At 47.2% G+C, this 27,622-nt stretch overlaps 1 protein-coding gene across 1 annotated transcript in view; it reads left to right on the top strand.

The window, feature by feature from the left end:
* Window positions 1-260: 260 nt before the first annotated feature.
* CLCN6 (chloride voltage-gated channel 6) overlaps window positions 261-27,622 on the top strand; it is a 35,854-nt gene continuing 8,492 nt past the window's right edge. Inside the window, exons 1-16 of the mRNA XM_070955940.1 lie at window positions 261-344; window positions 975-1,034; window positions 2,721-2,786; window positions 6,975-7,040; window positions 9,140-9,206; window positions 9,580-9,686; window positions 10,678-10,804; window positions 10,903-10,970; window positions 13,117-13,175; window positions 15,737-15,869; window positions 16,614-16,727; window positions 17,966-18,132; window positions 20,844-20,976; window positions 23,873-24,002; window positions 26,452-26,605; window positions 26,733-26,892. Of these exons, the coding sequence (XP_070812041.1) occupies window positions 261-344; window positions 975-1,034; window positions 2,721-2,786; window positions 6,975-7,040; window positions 9,140-9,206; window positions 9,580-9,686; window positions 10,678-10,804; window positions 10,903-10,970; window positions 13,117-13,175; window positions 15,737-15,869; window positions 16,614-16,727; window positions 17,966-18,132; window positions 20,844-20,976; window positions 23,873-24,002; window positions 26,452-26,605; window positions 26,733-26,892 (1,695 nt within the window). The remainder of the gene's footprint in view (window positions 345-974; window positions 1,035-2,720; window positions 2,787-6,974; window positions 7,041-9,139; window positions 9,207-9,579; window positions 9,687-10,677; window positions 10,805-10,902; window positions 10,971-13,116; window positions 13,176-15,736; window positions 15,870-16,613; window positions 16,728-17,965; window positions 18,133-20,843; window positions 20,977-23,872; window positions 24,003-26,451; window positions 26,606-26,732; window positions 26,893-27,622) is intronic.

Below are 27,622 nucleotides of genomic sequence, written 5' to 3'. Positions count from 1 at the left end.
TTCCCCCCACCCATCTCCTCTTCCTAGCTCTACAGCTCCACTTCCTGTTTCGCGGCCCACTTTCAAGATGGCCGAACGAACAACTTCCGCCCCGAAGCCGCCGTCTCCAATGAGCGGAAAGCTTTCTTAAAGGAACGCCTACCTTTTCCCGCTTTTCTGCGCCGGCTCGGAGGATGGTGGTGGCGTCTTTCCGAGAGGCGCATGCGCGAAGGCGGGCTGCTTTTTGGGGGGCACCAGAGTGGGCTTCTTGAGGGGCGACGATGGCGGCGGGGTGCCGGGGGGGCTCTTGCGGGTGCTGCTGCTGCTGCTGTGGGGAAACAGAGAGCCGCACTCCGGAAGAGCTGGTGAGGGGTGGGCTAGGAGGGGCTTTCCTCGTTAGATCCCCCCCTTTTTTTTTTCAACAGATATGGGGGTGGGGTATTACATTTGCATATGCAAATTAGGCTGGGTCTGGTAGCACTTTTTTTTTTTTGCTGTTACCTCATGGCAAAGGCGAAGAGGGCGCCTCTGAGCACGTACAGAGTTCCTTGTGGAACCCAAGAGGTTGAACATTCAAAATGTGCTGAGGGTTTTGGAAGGGAAGAGGAGGAGAAACAAACAAAAAATATATATAAAAGAAATAACAGAAATTATTATTTATAAGAAAATTACGCGCAAGAAAACGACGGAAATAAAAGCAAACCAAAATGTGAAATTAAAAACAGGAGTCTTTTAAGTATTGTTTCATTTGCAAAGGCAACGACTTCAGCATGCCTTGGATTTCTAAGGCAATCCATGCAAAACCTTGCTTTTTAGGTGTTTTTTTCCCCTCTGGATGTTGGTTATGAATATTTATTTTATATTTATTTTATTTGTTTGTCAAACAAGTACAAGATAACAAGTATAGGTATGAACAGAAGCATGAGCAAAGGAAGTAAATATATTTGGTTTGCCTTTATCATACTGATCTGTTAATTATTTCTTTTATTTTGCAGACCATCCTTGGAGAGACGGAAGATGAAGACGATGAAATTCTGCCCCGTAAAGACTATGAGGTGAAGTGCCTCAAAAAAGAGCTTCATTTGTTAGAAAGAGCATGAAGCATTGCAGAAAAAAAGGAGAGAGATGTTGCTGGGAGTTTCTGCTCTTCTCTTAAAAGACTGAAAATAAAGTTAAGAGTAGTTGCCCAAAAATGGGACGTGGGTGGCTCAGTGGCTAAGACGCTGAGCTTGTTGATCAGAAAGGTCGGCGGTTCGAATCCCTAGTGCCGCGTAACGGGGTGAGCTCCCGTGACTTGTCCCAGCTTCTGCCAACCTAGCAGTTCGAAAGCACATAAAAAAAATGCAAGTAGAAAAATAGGGACCACCTTTGGTGGGAAGCGTTCTGTGCACCTTTGGCGTTGAGTCATGCCGGCCACCTGACCACGGAGACGTCTTCGGACAGCGCTGGCTCTTCGGCTTTGAAAGGGAGATGAGCACCGGCTCCTAGAGTCGGGAACGACTAGCACATATGTGCGCGGGGAACCTTTACCTAGTTGCCCAAAGCTGTTTCATTCCCGAGTAGGTCTCTTCTAAATGAGCCTTTTTTGGCCAAACTCTGCGACTTCAATCGATGTTGGGAAACTAAGCGAGGTCAGAGTTGAGTATCTTTGGAAAGGAGACCACAAAGAAACCCCCGGGAATGTAGGCAGGACAGGAGGGTCAAAATAACAGAGCCTGAAAGAATGACAGATTTCTTTTGTACAGCTGGAAAGAAAATGGCTTGGACAAGTAGGTTTAGTCACCGTTAAAAGTGATTTTAAAGGTGGCATTTTCAGTTACTCCGGAGAGGGTGGCTTTCTTTACTTAGAAGCCAACTTCTTGCAGCACTCAAAATTAGGGTTGATGAATTAGGTTCAACTACCGTGTTTTCCTGAAAATAAGACCCTGTCTTATATTTTTATGAACCCTGAAATAAGCGATTGGCCTTATTGCCATGTGCTCAAAAGCCCCATTGGGCTTATTTATCAGGGGATGTCTTCTTTTGGAGGAAACGGGGTAGTTTTTCATAGGATTATGGATTTATTTATTTAGCGTATGGCAAATACATGGACTTATAGTAGTTCAAATGTTCATGTCCAGTCCACCCAGCCATTTAAGGACAGGGTGGTGTATGTTGAAAAAAATCAGACATTGGACCGGTGTAAACTCTTGATGGACATTAGGACACAATGTGGTGGATAGTTTGAGGATTATGGAGTTTGACATACAGTCCTCGACTTACGACGCCAAGTCATAATTGAGCCCCTAATTTTTGCTGCTCAGCAAAACATTTGTTAAGTGAGTTTTGCGCCATTTTACGACCTTTCTTGCCCCAGTTGTTAAATGAACCACTTGCAGTTGTTAAAGTGAATCTGGTTTTCCCGTTGACTTTCCTTGTCAGAAGGTTTCAAAAGGGGATCATGTGACCCCGGGATACTGCACCTGTCATAAATATGAGTCGGTTGCCCAATGTCTGAATTTTTTATCCCTTGAACGTGGGAATGCTGCAGTGGTCGTAAGTGTGAAAAATGGCCCCTATGTGACTTTTTTCAGTGCTGTTGTAACGTTGAACGGTCACTAAACGAAGCGTCGTAAATTGGGGACTAGCTGTAGTGTGAGGTGTGGATCCAGCTATCGCGTGAAATGGCTTTTGCTTGAAAGTTGGCTATAACCTGCTGTCAACCTTTCTGAAAATATTGGCATTTCGTTTTTCCTCTCCAGAGTTTGGATTATGATCGGTGCCTCAATGAACCGTACTTGGAAGTCCTAGAAAGCCTCGATAACAAGGTAAGACGTAACGGGAGTCTTGATCGCAGTGGGTTTAGTAAATCAAATTGTGAAAGGGGGCTTGCGTTCCTGGGAATAGAGGAATATTTGAATTTGCTTCAAAGCGTATTAATGTTACTGTCAGGCAGGGGTGAAATGTTCCCAGTTCGGACCGAATCGCCCGATCCGGTAGCGATAGTGGCAGGCGGTTTGGAGAACCGGTAGCAAAAATCCCTGCCCCTCCCATGCCCAGCTGAGCTGTGCAATCATCAGAGGCTTTTTTTTTAAAAAAAAAAACATTGTTTCTACAACCTCTTCGGCCGAAAAAATGCTTTTAAAAGTAAAAAAAAAAAAGCCTCTGATGATTGTGCGGCTCAGCTGGGATCATCAGAGGCTTTTAAAAGCATTTTTTCTACAACCTCTTCGACAGAGGTTGTAAAAAAATGCTCTTAAAAGCCTCTGAGGGCAGAGGCCAAGGCTTTTTTTTTCTTTTATAAGTCTCTGATGATCCCAGATGAGTTGCCTGATCGGCAGAGGCTTTTAAAAGCATTTTTTTTACAACCTCTTGGGCCAAAGAGGTTGTAGAAAAAATGTTTTTAAAAGTTAAAAAAAAAAAAAAAGTTGGCCACGCCCACCTAGTCACATTACCCCCACCCCCACCAAGTCACGCCCACAGAACCAGTAGTAACAAATTTTACATTTCACCACTGCTGTCAGGTCTGGAAGCCATCTGCAGGCCTACCACAATTAGTGCTGTGGGAAACTGGGAGGGGGGATTGTATGGAGCTGGGGAGATATGTAGTCAAAATAACATTCCTTTCTCCAAGAGTCAAGGCCACTCTGCCCTGCACCTGGAGGGGTGTGATTGGGAAGCATCTCCAGTTGGGACGGTGCATTGATTGGACCATGTGATGGACATGTGGGTGCTGGTGCAGGGACCTGGACTTTCTTTTGGGTGGGGAAAACCTGGTAGCTTTCAGATTCGGGTTTTCCCAGATGTGCCAATATGACATCTCTAATAAAATGGAACTTTGAGGAACGCCTAACCTCGGAGTTTTCTTTCGTTCGGGGTGTTACTTGGAATCCTGACATTTACTGTGAGAGGCACTCTACGTTTCAAATGCATGCTTCCCTCCATATTCTCCGTCCAGTGAGTAGGTAAAGAGCAAGAGTAATTACAGGGAGTCCTCGACTTACGACCGCAACTGAGCCCAACATTTCGGTTGCTAAGTGAGACATTTGTTAAGTGAACTTTGCGACCTTTCTTGACTCGGTTTGTCAGGTGAATACTGCCGTTCTTAAATTAATAACACGGCTGTTAAGTGAATCTGGCTTCCCTGCTGACTTTGCTTGTGAGAAGGTTGCACAAGGCAGATCGCGGGATCCCGGGACGCTGCAACCGTCATAAGTACGAGTCAGTTGCCGAAGCGTCTGAATTCTGATCACGTGACCATGGGGATGGCATTGCAACAGTTGTAAGTGTGAAAAACAGTCATAAGTCGTTTTTTTCCCGAGCTGTTGAAACTTTGATCGGTCACTAAATGAATCGTTGTAAGTTGGGGACAATGTGTGTGTTTCTGTTAGTAAATTGCTAAGGTTTACGGGTCTGGGAATCTATCAACATTGGTTGCTGTTGATAGTTTTTCCCTTTGTAAACTACTGTATTTTTCACAGTAAAAAACGGATCTTTTCACCCCCTAAAAGGGGGTGAAAATTTAGGTGCGTCTTATAAACCGAATGTAGCCCCGCCCACCCACTGGCCCCCACCCTTTGGCCTCTGCCTCCCAGTAGTTACCTCCTTGCAAGCAAACAGCAAGGAAAAACAGCTCCTTTCAGCTTCAGCACAGCCTCATTAGCACAAGTTAATTGGATCGGCCTTCCGACTCTCAGTTGATTTGCTTTCAGCTGTTTTGCGCAGGGCTCTGCTGCTTGCTGCAAAGAGGTAAATTATTGGAGCAGATTTTTTTTTTCCTTGTGCTAATCAAGCTATGCTGAAAACGAAACTGAAAGTAAAGCAGGCTGTTCGTTGCAAGGAGGCAAAACGGCTCAGAGGCAGAGGGAGATTTCTTTTTCTTCTTTTCCTCACCCAAAAAGGTAGGTGCGTCTTATACTCTGAAAAATACGGTAATCTTATCTTTGCGGATGAGGCTGAGTTGGAACGTCTGATTGCAAGCACTTCCAAAGTTGAACTGTGTGTTTCGGCGTGGATTTGACCAACGTGTAGCTTTTATCATCCACGCCCCCAGGTGCCCCGTCCGACCTTTGCCTGGGGAATGTTGATTGAAGGAAAAACACTCAGACCATCAATTGGCACAAAGCAGTTATCAAAATGCTCTGAGCACAATTTGGAGCTGAAAGTGAAACACACAATTCTGGGTTTAAATGTCTGTAGAGATTCTCCGTCATCCAGTCACGCTTGTCCCAAAGGTGTTTTTTTTTCAAGAGGCAACTGGACTTTCTTGTTTTTTTCTTTTGAAGACGTTTCGCTTCTCATCCAAGAAGCTTCTTTGGTTCTGACCGGATGATGGTGGGGAAGGGAAGGATTTATACTCCTTGCAGATAGCTGGTCATTTCCATCCTTTTAAGAGAGCCGTTGAGGCCACTTAGAGGTTTGTCTGTGTCCTCAGGGTCACCTGAGTAGTGCAAGTGGTTCCTGTAATCTGCAATTTTTCTGGAAATTCATTCATACCTCCCACACCGTTCGAAGGGTGTCCAGAAAAGAGATTCTCAGAAAAAGGATCTTTGGGACAACCTGTTGTGGTCTGCCAGCAGCCTACGGAGCTGTCAGCGGAGTCAGACAATGAGGAGGCTGAGGAAGAACATGGGCCAGTCCTGGAGGCTGGGGAAGGCCCGGATGAGGGCTCTGCATCGGAGGGATGGGGCCAGGGCCATCAGGGAGTGATGTGTGGACTCTGTATCCTCCAGAGGCTGACAGTAGAGAGGCAGAGGAACAGGAGGAGCCTGTTCCTAGTGCACGCATGAGAAGAGCTGCCAGAAGGCAAGAGCAGCTACAGCAAAGAGGACGACTCGGGAGTAAGGCCAGGAGATGATTGGCCCCTCCCATAAGGCTTAAAAAGACCAGCAACGGCTCTTGGGCTCTTTGCCGGAAAACAACGTTGATAGTCTTGCTGCGCTTATCTCTTGTTGGCGTCTTCTGCTTTTGAACTTTTGCCAAGAGAAGCCTTTGGCAGTTTGCCTAATTACACCAAGGTTGGTGATTAGACTGAAGAATGGTGTTTTGAGAACTTTGCTTTCATTTAATTTGGAAGACGCTGAGAATGAGTTAATTCTCAGCTGTTTTAATAAAATCTGTTTGTTTCTTGGAACTGTGTTTTGCATTTAATGTTAACTACGTGGGCCTGGGACACAACACAACCATGATCTGGATGACTGGGAATCTCCATAGACTTTTAGCTATGCCATTTGGGATGAACGCCCTTCCAATGGTGTGGGAGGTATGAGCGGATTTCCGGAAAAATCGTAGGCTGCAGGAACCATTTGCACCCCTCGGGTGACCCTGAGGACACAGACAAACCTCCAAGTGACCTCAACGACTCTTTTAAAACACGGGTGTCAAACTCGATCGTGTCGCGTGACGTTTTGGGATGTATCGCCATGGATTTTTTGTCTATGTGGAGCCCGGGGTGGGCGTGGCCTGTGCGTGACGCATCTGCCAGTTTGACAGGCCTGCTGTCAAAGGATGCCAATGACCAGCTGTCTGCAAGGAGCATAAATCCTCCCATTATTCCCCACCAGTCAGAGGTGAAGAAGTTTCTTGGATGAGAAGCGAAACGTCTTCAAGAGAAAAAACAGGAAAGTCCAGTTGCCTCTTGAAAAAAAAAAAAAAAAGCACCGGTTTTAAATCTTTTATTTTTTAAAAAGAGTTTAAACTCAACTCAAGAGCTGGCTTGAGTTAAATTTTAAATTGATTTTCAATTGGGTTGTTTTAATTTACGGCCAAAATATTTAATTATTTTAATACTGTTTTTAAATTTTGTATGCTCTGTTTTTACTTTGGCTGTGCACAGCCCTGAGTCCTATTTGGAGAAGGGCGGTATAGAAATTTAATTAAATAATAATAAATAATAAATAAAAAAAATGAAGCATATGACCATTTGTTTAAACAAGTTATTTAAGCTATCGCATCTTCCCAAAAGCATCCATGAGATCTAGAAACCTGATGTTTGCCTTTGTCTTTCTCCCTTTCAGAAAGGCCAGCGCTATGAAGCGGTGAAGTGGATGATGGTTTTTGCCATCGGAGTTTGCACGGGGATGGTAAGCCGCAAGTGCTGTCTGCTCCGAGATAGACACGCTCTTTTATTGATTTATTTTATTTATTGGTTCGATTTATATGCCGCCCTTCTCCGGAGACTCAGGGCGGCTTACAATGGGTTAAGCAATAGCCTTCATACTTTTGTATATACCTGCTTAGTAGGGCTTTTGCCCCCCCCCAGCAGTGTTCTTTTTTATATAAAGTCAGCTTATTGCCCCCACAATCCGGGTCCTCATTTTACCTACCTCGGAAGGATGGAAGGCTGAGTCAACCTTGAGCCTGGTGAGATTCGAACTTGCAGTAATTGCAGGCAGCTGGTGTTACTTAACAGTACTTTAATCTGCTGCGCCACCAAGGCTCTTCTTATCTTTTCCTTAGTGTGCAGTTGCTAACAAGCAAACCATAAGACAGTAGAAAACAGGCACGTAATCCTCGACTTACGACCACAACTGAGCCCAAAGATTCATGCTGCTAAGTGAGGCATTTGTTAAAGTTGAGTTTTTGCCCCCATTTGATGACTTTTCTCGCCGCATTTGTTAAGCGACTCACCGCCTTTCTTAAATGAGTCACACGGCTGTTAAGCGAATCTTGATGATCCCCATGGACTTTTGCTTGTCAGAAGGTCGCCAAAGGCGAGATTGATCATATGACTCCGGGACACTGCTAACGTCATAATTACGTGTCAGTTGCCAAGCTAGTCACGTAACCGTGGCGATGCTGCCACGGTCGTAAGTATGAAAAAATGATCATAAGTCGTTTTTTTCAGTACCATTGTAGCAATAGCAGAGTTGGGATTCACATAATTTAGCTACCGGTTTGCCCAGCACTGAAAATGTGAGCGTGCGCAACCTCTGTGCATGCACCCGGCCTTTCACACATACGCTTTACTTGCGAGCGTATCTTCCGCTGGTTGCGCCTGGCTTCGAAAACGTGCCTAAATAAGACAGCATAGAACCGGGGTAATTTCCACTACCGGTTCGCCTGAACCAATCAGAACCGGCTGAATACCACCTCTGAGCAATAGCAATAGCCCTTCGACTTATATACCGCTTCACGGTGCTTCACAGCCCTCTCTAAGCGGTTTACAGAGTCGCCCCCAAAAATCTGGGTCCTCATTTTACCGACTTTGGAAGGAAGGAAGGCTGAGTCAACATTGAGCCAATCAGGATCGAACTTCAGACTGTGGGCAGAGTTAGCTTGCAGTACTGCGTTCTAACCAGGATGCAGAAGGAAGGGAAGGGAAGGGAAGGGAAGGGAAGGGAAGGGAAGGGAAGGAAGGAAGGAAGGAAGGAAGGAAGGAAGGAAGGAAGGAAGGAAGGGAAGGCAATAGCACTTAGACTTATATACTGCTTCACAGTGTTTTACAGCCCTCTCTAAGCGGTTTACAGTGTCAGCCTCTTGCCCCCAACAATCTGGGTCCTTGGAAGGACGGAAGGCTGTGTTAACCTTGAACCGGTCAGGATTGAACTCCAGGCGGTGGGCAGAGTTAGCCTGCAATATTTTATTCTAACCATTGGGAGGGAGGGAGGGAAGGAAGGAAGGAAGGAATAAGGAGAAGAATGGAAGGAAGGAAGATAGCAATAGCACTTAGACTTATATACCACTTCACAGTGCTTCACAGCCCTCTCTGAGCGGTTTACAGAGCCAGCCTCTTGCCCCCAACAATCTGGGTCCTCGTTTTACCGACCTCAGAAGGATGGAAGGCTGAGTCAACCTTGAGCTGGTCAGAATTGAACTGCTGGCAGTGGGCAGAGTCAGCCTGCAATGCTGTATTCTAACCATAGGGAGGGAGGGAAGGAGGAAGGAAGGAAGGAAGGAAGGAAGAAAGGACGCTTAGACTTATATGCCGCTTCATAGTGCTTCACAGCCTCTCTAAGCGGTTTACAGAGTCAGCCTCTTGTCCCCAAACAATCTAGGTCCTTGTTTTACCCACCTCGGAAGGACGGAAGGCTGAGTCAACCTTGAGCCGGTGAGATTCGAACTGCCAAACTGCTGGCAGCCGGCACTCTTTAACTTTGTAACTTTGAACAGTCACTAAATGAAGTTGTGTTGTTGTTGTTGTTGTTGTTTTAAATTGCCTTGTTCCTTCCTCCCTCTGCAGGTGGGCCTTTTTGTAGACTTTTTCGTCCACCTCTTCACCAGAATCAAATTCCACGTGGTTCAGAACTGTATCTTTTCTAGTTTGGATGGTGGGTCTTGAAAGTTGACAGGAGAGAGAGAGAGAGAGAGAGAACGCCAGTCGTCCCGTTAGAGGAATCCTGCTGGCCTCGGGCAGGGCCCAGCGTTTGGGGCAAAACAATTACAGTAACGGTAACAGTCACGGAAGGGACCTTGGAGGTCATATAGTCCAACCCCCCTCACGCAGGAGACCTGTACTAGGGATTCGAACCGCCAAACTGCCCATTTTTCTGATCGAGAAGCTCAGTGTCTTAGCCACTGAGCCCACCTAGTCAGGCGTTGTTACCTTGCTCTTAAGCCAGGTACTTTTTCACGAACATCACTTGGTGCTTCTCCTTCCTTTCCTTGACTCCGTCTCTGCAGCGGTGGAGGACTGCAGCGAGAAAGGTTGCCTGGCCATTTCCCTGCTGGAGCTGTTGGGCTTCAACCTCACCTTCATCTTCCTGGCCAGCCTCTTTGTCTTAATCCAGGTAAGGCTTCCCTTCCGGTTCTCCGTTCACAAGGAATAGATTTACAATCGACAATCTGTCTGTAGAGATTCTCAGGTCATGGTTGATCCAAAGCAGTGGTGAAATACAAAAATTTGTTGCTACCGGTTTGGTGGGCGTGGCTTGGTGGGCGTGGCTTTTTTTTGTTTTTTTTTTGTTTGTTTTGGCTTTAATTTATATGCCCCCCTTCTCCGGAGACTCAGGGCGGCTTACAATGCGTTAAGCAATAGCCTTCATACTTTTGTATATTTTATACAAAGTCAGTTTATTGCCCCCACAATCCAAGTCCTCATTTCACCTACCTTTGAAAGGATGGAAGGCTGAGTCAACCTTGAGCCTGGTGAGATTTGAACTCGCAGTAATTGCAGACAGCTTGATGTTAATAACAGTGCTTTAGTCCTCTGTACTACAGGCTCGTTGGGGGGTCATGTGACGGTGGGCGTGGCTGACCTTTTAAAAAAAAATTTTTTTAAAGCATTTTTTACTAGCTATTCGCCTGAACCGGTAGCATTTCACCCCTGACCCAAAAATGCTTTTTCAGGAGGCAAACTGGATTTTCTTGTTTTTTTCTTTTGAAGACGTTTCACTTCCCATCCAAGAAGCTTCTTCAGCTCCATTCCCCACTAACCTGTCAGTGCTGAAGAAGCTTCTAGCTGCGGTTAAGACATGTAAAATTAAGCATGTATTCCCTTTATTATATTTTTTCCGGTAAGCTGCCCAAAACAAGAATATTTCTGATTTTAAATCTATATTGTTGTTTTATCATTTTTTTTTTCCAACCACATATGTACTTTTCTCCAGTATTTTTTGACTTTGGGGCATGTCCACCACATATGATAGTACGAGCCTGGTGCCTGATGACATTTCCAACATTTAGCAGAATTACCCTTAAACATCTTTGCCAACCTTGTGGGTGAAAAACGCCATCTGTAAAACATTTTATAAATGTCCTGTGTTGTGCCTTCCTTTCCAGCCAGTAGCTGCCGGATCTGGGATTCCAGAGATCAAGTGTTACCTGAACGGAGTCAAGGTCCCCGGGATCGTACGTCTTCGGACTCTGATCTGCAAAGCCCTGGGGGTCCTTTGCAGCGTGGCTGGAGGTAACGCCCAAAACCGTCGCTCATTCTCGGTCCTTGTTCTTTCTGGCGTTGGGAAGGTAGCTGGGTTTTCCCGTAACCGGACGTATCTTTTCTCCCAGGTCTTTTTGTAGGGAAGGAAGGCCCCATGATCCACAGCGGCGCTATCGTCGGGGCTGGCCTACCTCAGGTGAGCGCGAGTGCTAAGCTCGTCCCAATGGGGGAGTGTGAGATTTTTAAAAAACAGCAAACCTCATAAAAAGTGAAACAGAGACTATGAACAAGTAAAAAGCAGATTTATTATGTATGTATGTATGTATATGTATATGTATATATGTGTATTTTTCTTCAACCGGGTATTTTCCTACCTAAACCAAGTTTCTCAACTTGCAGCCATAACTCAGTGAAATCACATCCACTATCCTAGGCTTCTTCAGACAGCAAGCAAGCATTTTGCTGCCTTTTGGGAGACTAATATAGATCTATTTCAGACGATCAGCAAAACAATTAGAATGCCCCCGCCAGATATTGTTTTCGGTTGTTACATAACATTTTGGCTTTCATTCACATGTTCCGCCCTGGAGTTCCCCTCCAAAATTCCTCTCCAAAAATACATCTCTTCCTCTTTTTCAATAGAACTTAGGTCAAGCTTGGCTGTCTCAGGAATTCTGGGAGTTGAAGTCCACCGGTTGTAAAAGAGCCACATTTGCCCACCTCTGACTTAGGTCAACCTGACCCAACTTAGAATGTACCAAAACATCTATTTCCTCAAAACCAAGGAGTCACAGTTCCCTTATTTTTAGTCACAGTTCCGTTTCCCAGAACAAAATGCTTACCCATGTCCTATTCTGATTAATGCTGGAGAGCCAAACTCAGGTTATATAAAACAGTTATATAAAGCATGTTATATAAAGGTTAAATATGGAGTTGCTTAGGTTTTTTAATTTTTACAGGAATAATTCATTTTTCTCTCAGGCAGAAATTTTTTTTTTTGAAAATGCTTCTCCGGATCTGTGCTTGGTGTGTTCCAATGCAAGATAAAAAAAAAGCTGAGTTTTAGTTAACGCTTTCCAAGGTTTTCATTTGAGGCAAAGATTTCTGACAGGAAAATCCCAGTTTTGCTAACCTGCATTTTTCAGAATTTGGCCAACCTAGAACAAGCGCCGATACCTGGGTCCCAGAGGTCTGTCTGTGTGTCTGGTTTTACAGTTGTGAGATTAAGAAGAGTTCATCGCCTTTTCGGGTTTTTCTTTCCAAAAGAAAAAACGGACACTTCAGATAATTACAGGTAGTCCTCCACTTACAATCACCATTGAGCCAAAAAGTTCTGTTGCTAAGTGAGACATTCGTTAAGTAAGCTTCGCCCTATTTTACGACCTGTTTTGCCTAAAATGACCTGTTTTACGACCGTCATTAAGTGAATCCGTGCAGCTGTTAGATTAGTCACACGGTTGTTAAACGAATCTGGCTTACCTGTTGACTTGGGCTTGTCAGACGGTCACAAAAGGGGATCACATGACCCTGGGACTCTGCAACCGTCATAAATACGAGTCAGTGGCCAAGCGTCTCATGACCACGGGGATGCTGCAACGGTCATGAGTGTTGAACAACGGTCATAAGTCCCTTTTTTTCACTGCCGTTGTCACCTTGAATGGTCACTAAATGAGCTGTTGTAAGTCGATGACTACCTGTGTAGTATCACTCCCTGTGAATTTTGTCTGGTGTTTTTTATATATATATATGTGTGTGTGTGTGTATGTGTATATATGTATATAAGAGGCGATAGACATCACGGACGTTTAAAGTTCGCGATAGACATCACGAACATCCGGAACGTTTAAAAGTTTAAAATTTTTCATTTTAAAACTTGTGCTAAGCTTTCGTCGGCCCCTACCGACTTCGTCAGAGTATAAAATCCCCATTGAGGAGCTGCTTGCTTTTATGTGATGCTGATCAATTTAGTCATTGCGTGTGTAACAGGCCCACACCCTTGCCTTCCCCCTGTAATTATCTTTTTTTCTGCCTTAGGGAGACTAGTATAGATCTATTTCAAGCTATTTAGCTCTCATCAGCTAGCCATATTCTTACTCGGATTCGAACTTGGGCTGCCTGCATATTAGGCAGTTGTATTAACCTCTGAGTCACAAGTTCTCCTCCCTTCATCAACTTGAGCCAGGGGAGAGATTAAGTGTTTTTCTATCAAGGCACCTGGTCTACCCCAACATGTGGGATATGTATATATATATATATATATATATGTAAATAACTTGGCAAACCCGCAATTATCCTTCAACATTCACTTACTTTTCCTTCTCTCTCTCTTTTTTGTTGTGCAGTTCCAGAGTATCTCTTTAAGGAAAATCCAGTTTAATTTCCCCTATTTCCGAAGTGACAGGTATGGTGGCTCCTTGAGTGGAGAAGGCATGGCTCTATGTGTAGGAGAAGGATGTGTTTTCAGATTTGCTGTTTGCCCAGTGGTGAGAATTTAATCATGTTTTGCTGTGGGATGGTGTTGCCATGTGGTGTCTCTTTTAGAGAAGCAATTGCACCCTCTCATCAGTGGCTGCCTTCGTTATTGGCTGCCAATCAGCTATCAGACAACAACTGACAATCCATAGATGGAGAAGCTCCCGTGTTTCCCCGAAAAGAAGACCCGGTCTTATTTTCTTTTGATTTTCTTTTGAAAAAATGACTAGGGCTTCTTTTCGGGGGGGTCTAATTACTGACTCATCTTGTGGTGGCGGCACCAACAGCTCTGACCAGCAGGAGCCCGTTGACGGCCCACTTCTGCGGCCGCTTGCTGTCGCTCGCACGCGTTACCCCCGGCTTCCGTTTCGCCGTTAGAACCTTCCGGAAGTCCCTCTGCAGCTGAGAAACGGGCTCTGGATTGATGCATGCTTTGCCCCCCTGCCTTGGCTTCCATTTCGCCTTCAGAGGCCTTCCAGAAAGCCCTCTGCAGCTGGTAACAGAGCCCCGGATTGATCTGGAGCTCTATTATCAGCTTTCCGGAAGCCTCTGACAGTGAAACAGAGGCCGGGGGTGACACACGCAAGCGGCCACAGAAGAAGGGGATGTGTGGGATGTGTGAGGCCTGGTAAGTAGGGCAGCTTCACCACCCCATATCCCCACCCTAACTTAATTTTTACCTGTGCACCCTGCACCCACCTCTTGCACCCCACCCCCTGCATCCCGGGGTAGGCAGGATCTTAGGGTTAATTTGGGGGGTAGGGCCTATATTGGGCACATGTGTAACAATCAAGCTAGGACTTACTTTCAGGGTAGGTCGTGTTTTTAGAGAAACACGGTATTTATTTTCCTCTTTTTTTAAAATTTCTAACTCTGAAATCTGCTCAGCTTTTTAAAAAGTCTCCAGCTAGTCCATGGTGAATAAGTCCAACTGCAATTTTTTCCTCCCTTGGTATTTTCGAGGGTCTCTAACAGGTTGTGTGTCAGGTTTCGATGTCATCTCAAATAAATTGCACTCCCAAACAATTAATCTTTGCTGAAATATTCCATTTATTTGAGTACGACAGATCTGGCCCCGACTTCGTCGTAGCCGATACTAACCCTCTGACCCCCAAACCCTTCCCTTTCCGTTCCCCAATTCTCCTCTTCATATTGGCCATCTTCCAAGTCAGTCTCCCAGCTTCTGACCTCAACCCACAGGAATGTCCCCCCTCCCATCCCATCTCCTAGGGGATATTATCTACAGAGAAAATAAGTAGGTGAAAAGTCAAGCCTCTTCTTCTCCTCTTTATGGCAGCATCAGAATGCTGACATTGTGACTATGAACTATGGAGGAACTCCTTTTCAAAATCCCTTTTAAAACCATCCAGATCTGAATCGAAGGCCGTATTTGCTACTCTGAGAATCTAATTTGCCTTCATTGCTGTGTGACGTTTTGCACTATAAGCCTTGGCGCTCAGTAAACTGGCTCAGTACAGGTAGCCAGCTAGAGCTTTCCTGACAGACCATCACTAAGCAGACCATGGTTTAGCTTCCAGCCAGCATGGGCAGTAAGAAATTCTGAGAAGGATAGTTTTAACCATCTGTGTCTCACTAGGACTTCCCCCTGGGTCTTTTTCGATTCATTGATTGGTCAGTTATTTGTCCAGAGTGGTATACGGTCTCCGGCTTGAGTAAGGGGTTGAACTTAGGAGACCTCCAAGGTCCCTCCTTACCTTGTTATTCTATATTCTGTGAGCCACTTAATGTATCGTACTTTTCGGAGTATAAAACACACTTTTTCCCTCCCTAAAAGAGGGTGGAAATGTTGGTACATCTTATACGCTGAGTACAGCCATTTTGGGCCTCCTGAAACCCCGCCCTGTGTGTCCCGTTTTCATCAAAAACAGGCCCATTTTTCGTAAAAACGGGGCCTGCAGAGGGTTTGAGAGGCCTGCAGAGTGCTCCTAGGGGCCGGAGAGGGCAAAAACGCAACGTGTGTGGGGGGGGTGTTGGGTGGCCAAAAATGGGCCTGGTTTTTTTTTTGCAAAAAACGGCATTTTTGCCCTCCCCAGTCCCCAGGAGCACTCTGCAGGCCTCCCAAACCCTCTGCGCACTGCATTTTTGTAAAAAACGGGCCCGCTTTTGGTCTCCCAAACCCCTCCACGCGTTGCGCTTTTGCCCTCCCCAGCCCCCAGGAGCACTCTGCAGGCCTCCCAAACCCTCTGTGCATCCTGTTTTTGCGAAAAACGGGACGCCCAGAGAGTTTGGAAGGCCTCCAGAGTGCTCCTGGGGGCCGGGGAGGGCAAAAACTTTTTTTTTTCTTGTTTACCTCTTCGAAATCTTATGCGTCTTATACTCCGGTGCATCTTATAGTCCGAAAAATATGGTACTTCTTAAAACATGCCCGTTGCCCTTCCCCAATGGGGGTGTGGAAAATACAATGCTGCCTCCCGTGTTCGTTCTTTCTGCCTCAGGCACCTCCTGTTTTTTTTTCCCCCCCTCTCTTAGGGACAAAAGAGATTTCGTTTCTGCTGGTGCGGCTGCTGGAGTCTCCGCAGCCTTCGGGGCGCCCATCGGAGGGACGCTTTTCAGCCTGGAAGAAGGCTCCTCCTTTTGGAACCAGGGCCTCACGTGGAAAGTGGTGAGACCAAACTCTCAGCTTGGCCCTCGTGGGTCTGGCTGGTGGGTCAGGATGCCGTCCCCATGTTCACGTGCTCCTGGAGGGCTCTCGGCGGGCCTTTTAGCTCTGAACACGGCATAGCCAGGCAGTCCTCAACCTACGACTGCAGTGGAGCCCTGAAATTTTTGCAAAGCTAAGCGAGGCGGAATATTTTGTTCCTATTTTTACGACATTTCTTGCCACAGTTGTTCCGTGGATCTTGGCAGTTGTTTAAGTTAGTAACACCGTGGACGAGTGAACTCTGGCTTCTCCCATGGACTTTGCTTGTCAGAAAGTCGCAAAAGGGGATCACACTGAAGTTTGAAGTTTATTCGATTTCTATACCGCCCTTCTCCCGAAGGACTCAGCCATATTAAAAGACATAGATTTATAAAATTTAAAACCAATTAAAATCAAATATATAAAATTTGGCCCGCGAATTAAAATACACATACTCCCATAATAAACACCCAAAATAACACTCAAACCGTCATAAATATGAGTCAGTTGCCAAGCGTCCGAATTTTGAACAAATTTTTGAATTTGTAGCCATGAATAGAGGCTACAACGGTTATAAGAGTGAAAAACAGTCATATTTTTTTTCAGTGCTGTTGTAACCTCAAACAGTCACTAAACGAGGACTACCTGTAGGCAAGCTTTGGGACCTCGAAAATTACCCACACAGATCCTGGGAATGACCTGAATTTGTATGTCTTTTCCTTCCAGCTGTTCTGCTCCATGTCCGCCACCTTCACCCTCAACTTTTTCCGCTCCGGCATTCAGTTTGGAAGCTGGGGGTCTTTCCAGTTACCGGGGTTGCTGAATTTTGGAGAGTTCAAGGTAGGCCTTACTTGACTTTGAAATCTCTTTTCCTTGATTAGAAAACCATCTGTTTTCCTAAAACCAGTGTAGAAAAATGTCCTTGGCTAATAATAATTTAGCCTTCTGGCAACAAGTTTCTCTCTCACCGCAGGCTAACAAGTCCCTCCGTCCAGAAGATGAATAGTTGCCTGCCACATCTATTCATCTCCGCCCCCTGCCTTTTATCCCCAGAGTTAGGGTGGGGCTTCACTAGCAGCAGTGGCTCTTCTGTCCCAAGGACCGGCCCATAGATTTCCAATGCTCTCCTCTCCTCTGCCTTCTGTGCATCCGTGCGTCAGGCACTGGACCCAGCTGTTCCTCCTCTTCCTCATCAGCCACCTCCAGACCTGGGGGCTATTGACTCTCCATCTGAGGGCTGATGGACGGCCCAGGCTCCGCCTCTGACTCTGTTGTGACCTCGGCTTTCTGAGTCATTAAAACACACGAGTAGTCCCAAAAACCTCTTTTATTGCAACAGCTGTGAATTACGTTCATTCACAGCTGAGTCCCAATTAGTTGCAAAAAGTCCTTCGGGATAATCGCCAACCTTTCTCTCCCTTGACACTCTGCCAAAGACCTACTTGGCAAAGCCACACGGATTCCAGAATCAAACAAAGATGCCAACTGGGAACAGAATTAACAACGTTGCTTTCCTGCAAAGGGCCCACGTGCCTTTGCTCCTCTTTTAAGCCTTATGGGAGGGGCCAATCATCTCCAGCCCTTACTCCCGAGTCGTCCCTTTAGTTTTAACTGTTCGTGCCTTCTGGCAGCTCTGCGCATGCGCGCACTAGGAACAGGCTCCTCCTGTTCCTCTGCCTCTCTGCTGTCTGACTCTGGAGGCTCTGGAGTCCACGCATCACTCCCAGACGGCCCCAGCCCCATCTCTGCCTCCAACGCAGAGCCCTCGTCCAGGCCTTCCCCAGACTCCATGTTCCTCCCCAGCCTCCTCACTCCACTGCCAGCTCCGCATGGCGGACTACAACCGTCTCCCTCTCTGACAGCTCCGTTCCCTCTTCCCCCTTGGAGCTCTCAGGTTGCCTTGATGCTGACCTGACTCCCACACCTCCTCCTCCTCTGATTCGGCTGCTGGAGGGGCCGGCGGCTGACAAGCCACAGCAGCAGGTCTCCAGGCCCAGGTTAGAGAAAGCTGGATTGCGGCCATGAAACATGCAAGGCATTTGCGCCACTTTCCTTTGTCTTGTCTCTTCCGTCTCCAGTGTCCAGAGTCTAACAAAAAATGCCACCTGTGGACCATCGTGGACTTGGGTTTCTTCATCCTGATGGGGGTCGGCGGGGGCCTCTTAGGGGCCACCTTCAACTGCATCAACAAAAGGCTGGCCAAATACCGTATGAGGAACGTGCACCCCAAACCCAAACTGGTCAGGTACCAGGACCTTTTCTGCGCTTGGAAGGTTTTTGCGTGTAACGGTTGCTGGAAGTGGGTATGTCTAATATAATGAAAAGGAGGACTAGGGGAGACATGATAGCAGTGTTCCAATATTTGAGGGGCTGCTCCAAAGAAGAGGGAGTCAAGCTATTCTCCAAAGCACCTGAGGGTAGAACAAGAAGCAATGGTGGAAACTACTGAAGGAGAGAAGCAACTTAGAAGTAAGGAGAAATTTCCTGACAGTTAGAACAATTAATCAGTGGAACAGCTGGCCTCCAGAAGTTATGAATGCTCCAACACTGGAAGTTTTTAAGAAGAGACTGGACAATCACTTGTCTGAAATGGTATAGGGCCAATGATGGCGAACCTATGGCACGCGTGCCACAGGTGGCACACGGAGCCATATCAGTGGGCACGCGAGCTCAGCTCCGGCGTGCATGCGTGCACCAGCCAACTGATTTCCAGGTCTTCTGGGCCCACTGGAAGTCAGGAAAGAGGCCGTTTCCGGACTCCGGAGGGCCTCCAGGGGGGTGGGGAAGGCCATTTTTGCCCTCCCCAGGCTCCTAGAAAGGCTCTATAGCCTGGGGAGTGTGAAAAACGGGCCTTTCGGTTCCACAGGAAATCAGTAAATGGGCCATTTCTGGCTTCCAGAGGGCTTCGGGGGGGTGGGGAAGGCTGTTTTCGCCCTCCCCAGGCTCCTAGAAAGCTTCGGGAGCCTGGGGAGGGCAAAAAAAACGGGCCTACTGGGCCCACCGGGCAAAAGCAGGGGAGGCGCATGAGCATGTGTGCGGGGGGGGCACATAGAATTATGGGTGTGGGCACGTGCATGCGTGACCCCCCTGCGCTCTCTCCGCTTTTGGCACATGATGGCGAAAAGGTTTGCCATCACTGATATAGGCTTTCCTGCCTAAGCAGGGGGTTGGAGTAGAAGACCTCCAAGGTTCCTTCCAACTCTTATTCTGCGTAAATCAGGAGAAGGCATTTTTGACAATAGCTGTTGTTCGGGTGCCAGGGTGTGTTGGGGTGAAGAGGAAGGGGGCTATGCAGGCAGTCCTCAGCTTACAACCACAGTTGAGCCCCAAATTTCTGTTGTTGAGCGAAGACAGTTCGGTGAGCTTTGCCCCATTTTACGACCCTCCTTGCCACAGTCGTTAAGTGAATCCCTGCAGTCCTTACCTTGATAACACGGTTGTTAAGCGAATCTGGCTTCCTCGCGGAGTTTGCCAGAAGGTCGCCGAAGGGGATCGCTGAACACGGCAACCGTCATAAAGATGAGTCGGTTGCCAAGCGCCTGAAGTTCGATCCCATGACGGTGGTTTGTAAGTTTAAAATGGTCATGTCACATTTTTCAGCGCCGTTGTAACTTTGATAGGTCATTAAACAGATGGTTGTAAGTCAAGGATGCCTGTACTTCGTTTTCTGTATACGGGGGGACCAGGGGAAAAGTGCGAGGGACACTTATTCCCATGTCGCCTTGGGCGCCATGAGGAGAAAAATCACCAGTGCATCTTCACATTCAGTACAGTTAGTCCTCGACTTACAACAGTTCATTTAGTGACCGCTCAACATTACAAACAGCACTGAAAAAAAGTGACTTGGGACCATTTTTCACAGTTGCAACCGTTGTAGCCTCCCCCTTGATCATGCGATCAAAATTCAGACGCTTGGCAACTGGTCCCATATTTACGGCCGTCGCTGTGTCCCAAGTTCCCACGTGATTTCCCCTTTTGGCGACCTTCTGGCAAGCGAAGTCACCACGAGGAAGCCAGATTCACTTCACAACCGGGTGGCTAACTTAACAAACGCAGTGATTCGCTTAACAACGGTGGCAAGAAAGGTCATAAAAACGGGGCAAAATACACTTAACAAACATATTTTTATCTTGGCTGTTCACCTGAGTCCTCCGGGAGTAGGGCGGTATACAAATACGATAAAATAATAAAAATAATAAAAATAATAAATAATCTCACTTAACAACAGAGGTTTTGGGCTGGCTCCCTTGTGGTCTTAGGTCGAGGACTACCTGCACCTCAAATCAAGGGGTCCTGTTCTAACCTAGGCTCCCTTAAAAAAGTAGGAAGCAGAGTCTTGGTCCCAGCAAAACCTCTTTTATTTACACGACTGTGAATTCCTTTCATTCACAGTCAGCAAGGCCTGTCCAAACAGTCTTTCAGAGGAATACTTATTAACACAGACCTTATCTCGCTTGGCAAGCTGCCACGTAACTTGTTTCCAAACGCAATACAAGGCAAAACTTGGCACAGAGTGTCTCAGAGTCACGGAACGAACGAATTGTATCCTGCAAAAGCCCCCTCCCCGTTTGCTCCTCTTTTGTTTCCTATGGGAGGGGCCAATCGCCTCCAAGGTGTGGCTTTACTCCCGAGTTGACCCTGCTTTCTGAGTTGTTCTTGTCTTCTGGTAGCTCTGCGCATACGCACAGTGGGAACGGGCTCCAGCTGTTCCTCTGCCTCCCTGCTGTCTAACCTCCAACGCAGGGCCCACGTCTGAGCTTTCCCCAGCCCCCAGGACTGGCCCATGCTCCTCCCCAACCTCCTCACTGTCCGACTCTGCTGCCAGCTCCGCTAGCAGGTCTCCTAGCTCACCTGGAGGGCGGGTCGGTGGGTATCTCAGCTTCTGTGACTTTTCAGGACATTGGTGTGGGGTTCCAAACAACGCATGTTTTTCGTTGTGCTTTGCATTGATTGCAGAGTCCTAGAGAGCCTTTTGGTGTGCTTGACAACTACGCTTGTGATATTTTTCGCTTCGATGCTCCTTGGGGAATGCCGGCCTCTCTCTTCCACTGGCCACGGAGACAACAGCTCCTCCTCCTTCAGCCTGCAGGTGAGCGGAGAGCGTTTCATGCTGACGCGTCTCAAAAGATGGATGATGTGCATCTCGGGGTCACCTCTGGGTTGTTTTAAAATCCGTTTGAAACCTTTTGAAGGTCGCCCGGGAATCGATTGTAGAGCCCCCCCATCACAACCCCAATGTCCTTGGGGGTCTTGGGGGGGGACTCCCTTTTAGAGGATAGATAGAGGAAGGGACACGGTGGCTCAGTGGCTAAGAGGCTGAGCTTGTCTATCGAAAGGTCGGCAGTTCAGCAGTTCGAATCCCTAGTGCCGCGTAACGGGATGAGCTCCCGTGGCTTGTCCCAGCTTCTGCCAACCTAGCAGTTCGAAAGCACATAAAAAAAATGCAAGTAGAAAAATAGGGACCCCCTTTGGTGGGAAGGGAACAGCGTTCCGTGCGCCTTTGGTGTTGAGTTATGCCGGCCACATGACCACAGAGACGTCTTCGGACAGCGCTGGCTCTTTGGCTTTGAAACGGAGATGAACACCGCCCCCTAGAGTCGGGAACGATTAGCATATATGTGCGAGGGGAACTTATACCTTTATCTTAGAGGAAGTCCTCGCCTTACGACCACGATCGAGCCCAACAATGTCTGTTGCTAAGTGAGACATTCGTTAAGTGGATTTTGCAACCTTTCTTGACAACGGTTTTATTTATTTGATTGATTTATTTTAGAAAATGTGTATCTCGCCGCCTGCTTTCACATGGCGACTCAAGGTGGCTCACACGGATATCAAAACCCTATAAAAGAAAGATAATAAAATAATTAATTAGGAAAATAATAAAATAATTGCCCATCCCGGTGACAACACACATTCATACCAGCCATTTAATAGACTCCATCTTGCTGTGGGGTCCCCAGGCCCTCTGGCAGAACTGCGTCTTCAGAGCCTTCTGAAAGAGAGTAAGAGTGAGGACTAATCTAATTTCCGGAGGGATGATGTTCCAGAGAGAGGGAGCCACCACAGAGAAGGCCCTTCTTCTGGGTCCCACCAGATGGACCTCCTTAGGGGACGGAACCGGCAACATTCCTTGCCTCCCCGCTCCGATAGGTCAGGTAGATGTGACCAGCAAGAGACGGTCCCTCAATTAACCTGGTCCCAAGCCATGAAGATCTTTAAAGGTGACAACCAGCACCTTGAATTGCACCCGGAAGCAAATCAGCAACCAATGCAGCTCCCGCAGCAGAGGTGATACATGTGCACACCGACGTCTGCACAAAACCAGGTGGGCCGCTGCATTTTGCACCAGCCGGAGCTTCCGGATGCTCTTCAGGGGCAGCCCCTTAACGGTTGTTACCATATTTTTCAGAGTATAAGATGCACCTACCTTTTTTGGTGAGGAAAAGAAGAAAAAGAAATCTCCCTCTGCCTTTGCCTCTGAGCAATTTTGCTTCTTTGCAGCAAACAGCAAACAGTCTGCTTTACTTTCATTTTCGTTTTCAGCATAGCTTGATTAGCACAAGGGAAAAAAATAAAATCTGCTCCCAGCAATTTATATTTTTGCAGCAAGCAGCAAAGCCCTTCGCAAATCAGCTGAGAGTCGGGAGGCCGATCCAATCAACTTTTGCTAATTAGGCTGTGCTGAAGCTGAAAGGAGCTGTTTTTTCTTGCTGTTTGCTTGCAAGGAGGCAGAGGCCAAAGGGTGGCGGCCAGTGGGTGGGCGAGGCTACATTCGGTGTATAAGACACACCTAATTTTCATCCCCTTTTAGGGGATTTTACTCCAAAAAATACGGTAAGTGACTCCGTAAAGTTGTTAAGTTAGTCATAAGGTTTATATTGCTTGTCAGGAGGTCGGAAAAGGGGATCACGTGAACCCCCCCTTCCCAGGGCACTGCGACCGTCATAAATGTGTGAGTCAGTTGCCAAGTGTCTGAATTTTGGCCACGAATGGGTGCTAATGTCAACGTTCCAGAAAACCCCCAACTCCAATTAAAACCTCTGAGGCAAGCATTTCTTCCATTTATTAGAGTAGGTATACTAGCACATCTGGGAAAACCGGAATCAGAGTTCCATGTTTCCCTTCAGTAAATCAAAACTCCCAAAACCATCCCCTCACTCATCAGTCCATCACATGCTCCAATCACCATCCGTCCCATCTCAAGACATCACTCCAACCACTCCCTCTCTAGATGCAGGATCGCCCTGACCTTGACCGAAAGGAAGAATGCTATTTTGTCTAACTACATTCCCTCTACTAAATCCCCTCTCCTACTTTCCCACACACGAGAAGGTGGCAGCATGGAAGCTTCCGGCCTAATATGGCTTCCAAAGCTGATAGCTGCAACAGTTATTAAGTGTGAAAAATCGTCATAAGTCACTTTTTTCCAGTGCTGTTGTAACTTTGGTCCCTAAATGAATCGTCGTAAGTCAAGGACTGCCTATACTTCCACTTAGCGGGGAAATATTTATTATTATTATTATTATTATTATTATTATTATTATTATTATTATTATTATTATTATTTTAATTTGATTTATATGCCGCCCTTCTCCGGAGACTCAGGGCGGCTTACAATGCGTTAAGCAATAGCCTTCATACTTTTGTATATTTATACAAAGTCAGCTTATTGCCCCCACAATCCGGGTCCTCATTTTACCTACCTTGGAAAGGATGGAAGACTGAGTCAACCTTGAGCCTGGTAAGATTTGAACCTGCAGTAATTGCAGGCAGCTGTGTTAATAACAGGGTGCTTTAGACCACTGTACTACCAAGGCTTCCAAATATTGAAATTGGAACCAGAGATGGAAACCTCAGAACGGTCCCGAGAGAAGGTGCCATCTTAAAAGGTTGCAGCCGTTCAGGGACCTTGGGAGGTAAATTTTTAGAGATGCTTGACATGATTTTTGTAACGGGGGTTAAACACAGTGCTCGTTTCTGCCAAGGATTCGTCATCGGAGGAGGTGAATTCAAGCATCAAGACATTCTTCTGTTACAATAATACTTACAATGACATGGCAACCCTGTTCTTCAACCCTCAAGAGTCGGCCATCTTGCAACTCTTTCATCAGGAGGGTGAGTCCCAGCTCTCCTCATACCAGAGCCGCGAGGAAAGAATAGGCTATTTCCTGCGCTTTTATGCTTGCTTGCCTTCCTTGCTGGATTGGGCAGTGGCTCCAGAGGGTCTTGGTTAGAAATTTGAAGAAGTTTACTCTTGAGATGAAATTCAGGGAACTGGGGTTTTCATGGTCTCGGAATTCGTGGCTTGAGGGACGTGCATTTTTAATTAAGTAAACGAATTAAGCAAATTTACTTAAATGAATTAAGTAAATTTATTCACTTCAGGTGTCAATAAATTCTCCCAAGGTGGCCAACAGCTTCCAGGCAGTTCACACGCTTAGTGTCAGCGTCCCAGCTCTGACATATATAAGGCGAGGAGAAGCTTGAACTTTTGCCTACTTAATCCCTTTGAAGATTCTGCCTCCTCGGAGATGGGAGGAGGGAGACATTCCTGTGATCTGACGGAGAAGGGATGAGGAAAGTAGCTTGGAAGATAGCCAATGAGATGCAGAGAATTGGGGATCGGAATGGGAGGGATTGAGGGGCAAAGGTCAGTACTGACCGCGAAAAAGCCAGGGACAGATCGCTATGCCCAATAAAGAGAAAATTTCCTCAAAGATCGGCAGTTTGGAAATTCATTTATTTTGAGATAGCATCGAAACCTGACACTTAGGGCATCTAAAATTCTCACGTTTCACACAGGAGTGTGAAAACACGGGGAATTACGCAGGTTGTAAGTCCTCCTTCCCTGCCTCTGTGGTACTTGGCTAGCAGTTAAATTTATCCTTTCTTGGTTTCTCTGGCAGGAAAAAAGACTTTTTTCTGTTTCCTTCTCTGCTGGCACATGCACCGTCGCCGCAGGTCAGATCTCTGTGGCGTTTCTTTTGTGAGCTTCTGTTTCCCTACAATCAACGAAACAGAAGCTCACAAAAGAAAAAGATCTTATCTCTTGCCGCGCTGCCAGTGTTGTGATGCCCCGCCTCCCACACATGCACACATGTCCACGCATTCGCGAGCACGCAGTTTGGACACTCGGCGTGTAAAAGGTTTGCCATCACTGCCCTAGCCCGATTTTCATGCCTGTGCCTAATATGAGCCCTAACCGAAAATTAAATCCTAGTTAAGCCCCGCTCACCATCTGGTTGTATGAGGGAGGATGGCACAGGCATAAAAATCAAGCAGGGGTGAAGCTGTGCCCCGCATCTCCTTATCTTAGAACCGCTGCACCCAGCCTCCCATGCCCCGGATGCCGCGAGACTCATTGCGCCAGTGTAGCTGCTCGCACACACAACAACATCATGCACACCATCCTGCTGTAAGAAGCTGTACCAGCGCAATGAGCCACGCGGTGTCTAGCCGCGAGCAGCCGTAGAAGAAGTCAGGCAGTGGCACAACAGGTGTCAAGGCGTGGGAGGCCTGGCTCCGGTGGTCCTAAGGTAAGCTGGCAAGACATCCCCCGAAAATAAGACCTGGTGCTTATTTTGGGGCCAAAAAGAATTAAGACCGGGTCTTATTTTGGGGAAACATCCAAACATCCATACGATTTATTGGCCGCCCATCTTATTATAGGGCAGTGATGGCTAACCTTTTTGCCATCGCGTGCCAAAAGCGGGGGGAGTATGGGGGGGGGTCACATGCGTGTGTGCCCACACCCATAATTATATATACCCTACCCCCCACACATGCGCGTGAAACACCCCCTTGGTGCTCCCCCCGCTTTGGGCATGCGATGGCACGGTGTGCCCGGTAGGCCCGTTTTTTTGCTCTCCCCAGGCTCCAGAGCCTCCCTAGGAGCCTGGGGAGGGCAAAAACAGCCTTTCCCATCCTCCCGGAGGCCTTCAGAGGCTGGAAATGGCCCGTTTCCCTACTTCTGGTGGGTCCAGAAGGCCCGAAAATCAGCTGCCCAGCCCGCACATGTGCGTCAGAGCTGAGCTCACATGCCCACCGATATGGGTCCATGTGCCACCTGTGGCACGCGTGCTATAGGTTCGCCATCACGGCTATAGGGTAACTCTGGGCAGCTTACAGTTACATAAAGTTAAAAATCAGACATTAAAACCAAAGACATCTGGGGAGGGCGGAGTGGGGGGCGGAGATGGGATCTATTAGTACTCAATCCTCTCCATTGCGCTGATCCCCCCAACTGGGCCCCCAAATTGACTGGCACAGCCACGTCTTTAGACCTGTATGAAAAGATAGGACAGGCTAACCTCACATCGGCGGTGTTGGGGAGAGGGGCTAGGTGTTCCAGAAGGCAGGAGCCACAGCAGAGAAAGGTCCTCCTCCTGGACCTGGCCAGCCAGAATAATCGGGCTGACAGGACCCCTAGCAGGCCTCCTGGTGGTACGGTCCAACCCCAGTGGGGAGAGACGGTCCCTCCAAGCTTAGGAGGTGCTGGATGGACTTGGCTTTTGTCTTCAGCTGCTCCTCAACCCCCTTTCCTGTTTCTCTTCCTGTTTTCCAGGTACTTTCAGCCCTGTCACCCTCTCTCTCTTTTTCCTTCTCTACTTCTTGCTCTCCTGCTGGACTTACGGGATTTCTGTGCCCAGCGGCCTTTTTGTCCCATCGCTGCTCTGCGGGGCCTCTTACGGACGCCTGGTGGCCAACCTCCTGGAAAGGTGCCCTCTTCAGCTTTCGTGGGTTTGCTTTTCCCCCGGGCAGAGCCTTAGCCCTCGCTCCCCTTTGGCTCCAAAGACCTCCTCGTAACGCTCTTCCTCCCTCCCTCCCTCCCTCCTTCTCTCCCAGCTACATTGGCCTGGATCATGTCTACTCCGGCACCTTTGCATTGATCGGAGCGGCCGCCTTCCTGGGCGGGGTAGTCCGCATGACAATCAGCCTCACCGTAATCCTGATCGAGTCCACCAACGAGATCACGTACGGATTGCCCATCATGATCACCCTGATGGTGAGTCGGGGGCCTGGAAAGTCCTCCCGGATGGTGGGGATGGTGACAAGTCAGCATCGTCAACATTTCCCCGAAAATAAGACCCTCTCATATGTATAATAGACACCAGGTCTTATTTTTAATAAGTGGGGGGCAATGGTGAAATCTAAAATTTGTTACTACCGGTTCTGTCGGCGTGGCTTGGGGGGGGGGTAATGTGACCGGGTGGGCGTGGCCAAACAATTTTTTTTTTTACTTTTAAAACCATTTTTTCTACAACCTCTTCGGTGAAGAGGTTGTAAAAAAATGTTTTCAAAAGGCTCTGACAATCCCAGCTGAGTTGCCTGATCGGCAGAGGATTTTTTAAAAAGCCAACGTAGTCCAATGGCTTGAGGACATAGACTTGCAATATCTAAGAGCTAGAGCTAATAAAACCTGCTCCCCTCTGATCTTCAGCCAATTTAACAATTACGGACTAAGGATGGCCTCATATTTTTACACTTTAACCATCCCTAAGTATAGAAGAGTCTTCTCCCTTGCTCGTTTCAACATCTTGCCCTCAGCATTGTTGGACGGACAATTTAAGAGGCTCCTGATAAGTGAGTGATTATGTCCCTGTGATAGAGCTGAGGTTGAAGTTGTGGAGCATGTTCTTTTATTTATTGATTGATTGATTGATTGATTGATTTTCTATACTGCCCTATGTATAACGCAGGCAGGACTAAATTACTGTCTCTCTTAGAAACAGATC

The sequence above is a fragment of the Pituophis catenifer genome, unplaced genomic scaffold (genome assembly GCF_029215685.1).
Source record: "Pituophis catenifer annectens isolate HBS135680 unplaced genomic scaffold, rPitCat1.0.hap2 SCAF_18, whole genome shotgun sequence".
NCBI classification, from domain to species: domain Eukaryota; kingdom Metazoa; phylum Chordata; class Lepidosauria; order Squamata; family Colubridae; genus Pituophis; species Pituophis catenifer.
The sequence above is the reverse complement of the archived record's forward strand: the minus strand, read 5'-3'. Positions and strand labels throughout refer to the sequence as shown.